At 33.5% G+C, this 8,481-nt stretch overlaps 1 protein-coding gene across 1 annotated transcript; it reads right to left on the bottom strand.

Moving 5' to 3' along the window:
• Positions 1-241: 241 nt before the first annotated feature.
• LOC8285885 (glycine-rich cell wall structural protein 1) lies at positions 242-1,330 on the bottom strand. The gene is made up of 3 exons (XM_048376937.1): positions 877-1,330; positions 601-720; positions 242-558 (listed from the first exon to the last, which is right to left on the bottom strand). The coding sequence occupies exons 1-3, from the start codon at positions 1,328-1,330 to the stop codon at positions 242-244; spliced, it is 891 nt and encodes a 296-aa protein (XP_048232894.1).
• Between the last annotated feature and the right edge of the window lie 7,151 nt (positions 1,331-8,481).

Genomic DNA, 8,481 nt, shown 5'->3' with positions numbered 1-8,481 from the left:
AAATTTTAGATTGATGTTATTTTCACTCACTCTTATTACTAGAGATTGAAAATTATTATAATATGATTAAACAAAAACCAATTTAATTAACATTTTTCAAATTGTTGGTAATAATACAGAAAGCCCAATTTAATGGGCAGCAAACAACTACTCCATTAATTCACACAAAAATAAGTAGAAATTTTACAACTTATTAGAACACTCAACTCGAGTTGCAAAAGTTTGGTTTCCAAATTTAATCTTAATGTTTTCCACCACCTCCACTGCCGCTCCCAGTACCACTGCCAGTTCCCTGGCCAGCACCAGCCCCTACTCCAATTCCTATGCCAATGCCAATTCCAACTCCAATTCCTCCACCGCCTCTATGGCCACCACCAAGACCACCTCCTGCACCTCCTCCTAAGCCACCACCAGCACCAAATCCACCTCCATGCCCTGATCCTCCACCTACACCACCTCCTCCTCCTCCTCCACCTCCACCTCCACCGCCTCCTCCTCCAGCACCACCCCCGATACCTCCACCTACACCACCTCCAGCTCCAAAGCCTCCTCCATGACCTGAACCACCGCCAATTCCACCACCACCACCACCACCACCACCTCCACCTCCACCTCCACCTCCTCCAGGACCACCTCCAAGACCACCACCTACACCACCTCCTGCTCCAAAGCCTCCTCCATGGCCTGAACCCCCGCCAATTCCACCACCACCACCTCCTCCTCCTCCACCACCACCACCACCACCACCTCCACCTCCACCTCCACCTCCTCCAGGACCACCTCCAAGACCACCACCTACACCACCTCCTGCTCCAAAGCCTCCTCCATGGCCTGAACCCCCGCCAATTCCACCACCACCACCTCCTCCTCCTCCACCACCACCACCACCACCTCCTCCTCCAGCACCGCCTCCTACACCACCACCTACACCACCTCCAGCTCCAAAGCCTCCACCGTGACCTGAACCACCTCCAATACCGCCTCCCCCACCACCACCAGCTCCACCACCTCCTCCTAGTCCACCTCCAGCTCCACCACCTCCTCCTAGTCCACCTCCAGCTCCACCACCTCCTCCTAGCCCACCTCCAGCTCCACCACCTCCTCCTAGCCCACCTCCAGCTCCACCACCAATGCCACCGCCTCTTCCTAGTCCACCTCCACGTCCACGACCAAAGCGCCCACCGCATCGTCTACCCCAACGACAATAATCATCGTCATTGCGAAACCTAGTTTTATCAAGTTTGTCATCCCCAAAAGCGACTACACTCAAATGAGAAACAATGCACAAGAAAAGAAGAAGCAAAGAGAGCCATTTTTGAAAGACACCCATCACTACTTCACTTAACGCCAAAGAAACTATAATCTCAGTTTGGGTTGCTCTTGATTTGGATAATATCTTTGGTTATTTATATAGGGTTCGTCCACTTGCTTAATATGAACAACTCCACTAAATAGCCATTAATTGGTGGATATGCATGCTACGGGTTGGAACAGTTGGGGCACTGCCGGGAACATTTATTAGTCCTATCAAACTCAGAGACGACTTTAAAACTCACTAATTTGTTGAATATCTTCTTGCATGATGGAGGGCTCGATCTTGTCTGTAAAACGTTATTTATCTTTTGCAGCTCTAAGGTTTTAATCGACGCAAAGAAGATTTTCTTCTTTATCTAGTTGGAATATTTATGCTAGTAGTGGCCAATGAATGTGTCAAAGCTATGCCCATATGTATACTAGTATTAGTCAACCGGCTGACTTGAGCTAACTGCATTTATGCAGATCGCAAGAAATAACAGATATTTTATTATCGATAATTATCAAGATTTCTTTTTCTTTTCTTTTCCTTTTCTTTTCCTTCATTAATTAGTCGGCCAATTATTATTCTGAATATGCCATTAATATGTTTGGGACCTTTCATTGAGCAGCATATATCATGCTACCACTTGAAATTTTAGTGTAATTTCTTAGGTGTTATATATTGCATGTCTTTAACACAAAAGGGAGCAGTATTTTTATTAAAGGGTAGATTCTAGCCGGTTAGAGAGACTCTTTTTTAGTCATTTTAGGTGTATTATTAAAAATGGCGATGTCGTTTGCTATTCTTTTGATTTTATAGAGACTACTATATCCTTTGGTTTATCCTGCAAATTTGATTAATATATAAATTTTATTTTCATTTCATTTCATTTGTATTATGTTTTTAATAGAGGTCATTTAATTAACGATTAAACTTCCAACGAAAGAAGGAAATTTTTTATATTTGATTATTTACATAAATTTATATTAATTTATTTAAATTTAATATAATGTTTTCTTAATATTCACACGAAATACGAATTAAAAAAATAAGAATAAAAATGTTGTTATCAATCCTATATCTAATGTTGCTATATATTATGTCATGCACAAATAATACGTGTTACATTATATATATTTTTCATTCTAAAAGAAAATTATCACACACACATATATTCTTAAATTTATTAAAAAATTAAATAAAAATTATCTAAAAATAATAAAAAAAACAAAAAGTTATAATCTTATCATATTTGGAATTCTATTTATGTTTAAAGTTTATGTATTGATCATTGCTAAAGAAGAGCATTTGTTTCAATGTCTGATTCAAATATGTGGAATAGTTATCTACCTAACTTTCTTTGCAATGTTCTCTATTTGATTTGCAATAATATTTTTTTTTCAATTTCAGAAAAAAAAGTTTGTAATCATTTAGCCACTCAAAATATAATATTGATACAGTTACATATATTATATATTGCAAAAAATAATTTTTAATAGTTATTTATTAATTTATCACTAATTAATTTGTGAGACTAATAATATAATTATATAACTATTATTTGTTATTACTTTTTAACATTTTCAGTAAATTAAATCAATTAACTATAATATTTTTATTATGGCTAAAAAATTATAGTTAAATAATTATTACCACGAAATTGAAATATTATAACAAATTTGATATATTTAAAATATATAATTAGTTTTGTAATCGGACAATTTACTAAAATTATACACAAGTACAAAAGTCAGTTTTTATAGCTAATGTAATGATTTAGCTAAGAAACTATAGTTATATATAGCAATTATTGTCACGACCCGATCTGTGGGCCTGTGACCGGCACTAGGGAGTGGGTAGACTTAAGGCCACCAAATCCTGTAGTAAGCCTGACTATTCACTAACTCAATTAAATTAAAATCTGAACTCAATCTAAAGCACTTTTTCCACAATTAATCTTAAATCAATGTGTACTATAAATTAAATTCGGCCCGCCAGCATAATTAGGCGAGACTTGAATTAATATAAAATTACAAAAGTGATAAGTCTAAAAATTCTTACTACGGAGAATCTCAAATTTTACAAGTCAAATATACTCAAAATCAATTACATCAATCCGATGATAAAGGAGTTGGGTTGCTAGATAAGAACTGCGAAAAGACTAACAATCACCTGAAAAATAGTAAAATTGAGACTGTCAGTCTCAAGAGTGAGTTAAAATCATATATCCAAAAATAACTACAAACACTTCAATAAAACATTTATTTAATTTGAAATAAACATTAAATCATGCAAAAATATACGTGTCATGCCATGCTTAAATAAAAATAACTTTCACATACTACGAGACGGAGTACTTTAGTAGAATCCTAATCCCAACACTAACATCTCGACTCTCTCATTCCAATAGAACTGACGCCCAGAGAGCGAAGCTCGACTAGGGTCCTTAACTCCAGTCCAGTCACTTAGATTTCCAAATAAGCCGGCACCGAGAGAGCAATGCTCAACCAGAGACCTATACTCCGGCAAACTCACTCTACTCAGCCTAGAGAGCAATGCTCGACCAGGGCAAGTCCTAAATTTACCTTTTAAAATTCACCCTTTTTACTATCTGTCTCAGAATCCTACCAATGTGCACACGGTCCTGATGCAACTCATCAATAGTATGTTCTATAGCTGTCTCATCCCGAGTCAACACGACAACACAAAACCATAATGCAGTAAATGAAACATATATGAATAGTGATTTAAATAAATAATTAAAATATTAAATTATTTAATCAGAACTATCACGTAAAAATCTTAGCAGGACAGTTGAACAGATATATGACTTTAACTCATAGTTCTGACGACCTCATAGCTCTGCTCCGATGTCTCGGATACTGACGGATTATCTAATCACGAAAAATAATTTAATCTATAACATTGAAATATTTGACAAATAACCCTGGGTCTAGACTCCTAGGACTGACTGTCTAAGAATCTCGACTCGGAAGAATCCTACCGAAAATTTGGTAAAACCTCCTATAGATTATAGACATTTACCTCCCGTAAAACAGGTCCAGGACCTGCCAAAAAATATTTTAAATTTCCAACAATTTATTATTTTAACGGGATTCGGGTCACTAAGACTTCATTATTTTTCCGACTCCGCCACACATCACAAATCACGACTAATGGCAGACAGTCTGACAATTAATTACTTTAACTCACAATATTTTTCTAATGTTTAACACAATTCAATAAACACATAAATTTACCAATAAATTCTAAAATCAACGGGCGAGAGAATTACCGAGACGCTTAATTGCTCGGTCGACTCGCCTCCAACCGCCGGAGTCCGATCGACGATCTGAATGCACCAACGGACTCGAAACGACGCGCTGATGACGATCCCAGCTTCCTATCTTCCGATATGACCCCCAATCATCCGGAGAGATTTACGGACGATCTCGGCCGTCGATTTTCAAACTGAGTCCGATCGCCACGAAACCGGTGCCATTGGAAAGCTTGAGCTGAGGAGAGTCCGGATATGCCTTCTGATCATCCATCACTCGCCGGAACTCGCCAAAAAAGCCCGAGACTTTCGGCTGCCCCTAACTTTTCACCTCGCCGGATCTTGCAATTCCGCGTCCTCAAGGGGTGACGATGGTCGGAAAAAGAAGCCCAAAAAGTTGCTTATAATTTTGAGTCCAGAATCACCGGCAATGGTTGCCGGAAACGCCATGAATGGCGGCAAGAAACGGCTGCCATTTCTAGCCATTCTACACCGCCGCTTCACTTCGACCTCTCGATGTCGACGCCACCCTCGGTCGAGCCTCTAGTGCCCGTCCCCCATTGAAGCCGACGTCCCCCTTTTTCTCTTTCTTTTTCTTGTTCTTCCTTTTTTCCTTCTTTATTTTCTTTCCTTTTCCTCTCCATATCGACTTTTGGTCCCTAAACTTTTCTTCCTTACTATTTAGTCCCTCAACTTCTTAAATTACAACAATTTTGCCCTGCAAAATTCTCAATTAATCCTTAAACAATTCTTTAGCTTTTCAATTAAGCCCCTAACTATTTAATTTGGGCCAAATTAAAATTATTAAAAATATATAATTACTTATTTACCCTTGCTTTTAAATGTAAAATTACCAAAATACCCTTACCGACATATTTGATTACAAAAATACCAAACATACAAATTTTCATTAAAATCCCATATTAACAAAATTATATTTTTAATCCTTATTCCAAAATAAATTTTTAATTTAATCCTAACATACAATTAATTTAATTAATCAATTTGCTAAATAATTTTTAATTAAAATTAACACCATTAGCTAATTAAAATACCATTTCCCCAATAATTCTTTATAAAATATTTTGTACTACTTCTTTCATAACTTTCAAATATATAAATTAATTTATACATTCATATTGTGAAAAATTGAATGACGAAAAATATAATCCATTTTCCAAAGAATTTACTTTAATTAATTTCTTAAAAATCAACAAATTAGATATACAAAATAACTCTCTTATTTTGTCTAACATTAAAATACCATTTAAATCATTCCAATTAAATTAAATAAACATAAAGTAAAATTAATTCAAATAAAAACTCATTTATTAATTATTACTATTACTATTATTATTAAAAAAAAATTCAGGTATTACAATTATTTTTTTATTTTTTTTTGTTTGAATCAATGTAAATAAAAAAAATCAAATTCGAAGACTTTAGTTTGAAACCCATTTACCACCTTCTTTTGAAAAACCGTTACCTAAAACTATCTACTATATAAATCAATACATGAGAGTTTAAAACAAATTAAAATTAAGTATTAGTATGTTATTAAAGCAATTATTGACAAGACTTAAAAGCTGTGGTTCAATCTTCATTTATTACAAAATATAATTTTTTTTGCTTCTTTATTAAATATATATGGTTAGTGTCATAATTTTCTAATTTAAATTTTTCTAAGTTTATTATTCTAGATTAATTAATTGAATTTATTTTGTATTATTCTAACTATCGATATAACTTCAATTCAATACATAAATCATTTTCTTATATGCATTCTTAATTCTATTAATTCCTATTAAATAGATTTTCATTATGTTATAACCGGTGTAATCTATATCTAATAATTATCAATTGAGCCAATCTTCACGAATAAATACTTCCTTATGAGCTAATTAAGATAATCAAAATATACAATCATCCTCAATTGATTAAATTTATAATAACAAATACTTTACCATACTAGGGTCGATGTAATATATGTCTAACCATTCTCAATTGATTCAATTCTCACAAACAAATATTTCATTGTTCCTTAATTGAGGTAATGATATGTCTATTTTGGTACTCGCAAGTGCACGAACCCTTCCTATAGTAAGGGTAAATTCACCACGAGATCGATCTCTCAAGGAACTATGAGGCCACTTATTATAAAGACTAATTATCAACACAAAACAATAAAAGTAAATCTAAACACTCTAAATTAATATCTTGAGAGAATGATATTCATAAAGTAAAGTAACTAAACAATAAATAAATATGCAGTGCAATGCAAATGCAAATGCTTATGATCTAAAACTATATGCTAAAAATAATATTTAATCTAGCCATTTACTTAGTAATCTCCTTGTTTTACTTTAAGCCTAGATCTAATGAATGAGATGATGATGTGCCTTTTCCCTAAATCATTCAAGCTAATGATGCAACTTAGGTTTCTTATACCAATATAGATTAAAGCAAAGATGATGTTTATAATACTTTTAAACCTAAAGATTTTCATAACAATTACTATTGCTAAATTAATATGATGGTTAACTAACAATAATAATTAAAACTAATAAAGATATGAAGGTAAAGAAATAATTTATTAAATAAATAAATAATAAGGTTCATACAAAAATGAAAAGACTAAACTAAACACTTATGAAAACTAGCCTAACATATTTAATCCAATGATCATGGTATTAAATAGAAAGATAAAAAATAAGAAAGTAAAAAGCTCCCTCAAGATCCAGAATTTCTTCAAGCAGGAAGAAGATTGGTTCTCAGTCTCACTTCTTGAAAATATCCTTAGATCCTAAAAGAACAATAAAAACTAAAACTAAAGTGTTTATGAAGAACTGTAGAGAATTATGGAGAGAATAATGGCGGCAGGTGTAGAGAGGAGGTAGGAGAAAACTCCTCTCCTTCTTTCTTCCTTCCTCCTCTTTAGGGTTTTGCAGAGATTTATATAGAAGAGAGTCCTCCTCTCAATAAATCTCTCTAGAGATGAGTATACTAATATAAGTCTATCTAATATATATGACTTTAAGTATCTTAATCACCATCAAATACTATCTCATAAATAACTCTTAATATAAATCCTAATAATTATACAAAATGACTAAAATATCCCTTGGGCCTTATAATTAGCAGTCCATGCGTCTTAATCTTGGGCCTTGACATGAATATGTCCCATTAAGCTTCTTTTAGCTCCATATTTTCTCTTTTTACTAATATTCCTGAAAATAGACAATTAAGCTTAAGTGAGGCAAAAACACATATTTTCACCATTTTATATATAGAAATATATCATTAAAGCTTTAAAATACCCTTAAATATCTATACATAATTTGGACCGATCAAATACCCCCACACTTAAACTTTTACTTGTCCTCAAGTAAATAGCAACTGAGAATTAACTTTTGTAAAAATCATGAAAAACATCCCTACTCAGCTTAAAGATATTATTTAAAAGAATCTCACTAATGCAAAAATCATGTCAACCTAAGAACACTTGAGTCATAATAATTTTCTTTAAGAATATAAACTTAATCATTGTTAATCAAAAGACTCAAGCATCCAATCCTTCACACCTGTTTTACAACAAATAGTCCAACTCATCTTCAAAGGATACAACTATGATGCATAATCCAAATTATTATAACCCTATTCAAAAAAGTAAAACCTTCATTCAAAAACAAGAGATCAATAGGCATTTATTACTTGCTTTTGAAGCTCTTATACTTTTTCTTTTCTTTTCTCTAAACCCCTTGGATTTTAATTTTTGATACTTGGGGTACTTCTTTCTTTTTTGAGATGTTATGCCTTTTTACGCAAATACAAACATGGGTAATGAATGCATCTGGTTTCTCAACAAAATATACATTCATTATGTAAAGTAGAATTATATCACTTAGAT

Source organism: Ricinus communis, chromosome 7 (genome assembly GCF_019578655.1).
Source record: "Ricinus communis isolate WT05 ecotype wild-type chromosome 7, ASM1957865v1, whole genome shotgun sequence".
Lineage (NCBI taxonomy): Eukaryota > Viridiplantae > Streptophyta > Magnoliopsida > Malpighiales > Euphorbiaceae > Ricinus > Ricinus communis.
Note: the sequence above shows the minus strand (reverse complement) of the source record. Positions and strands in the feature narration are given on the sequence as shown.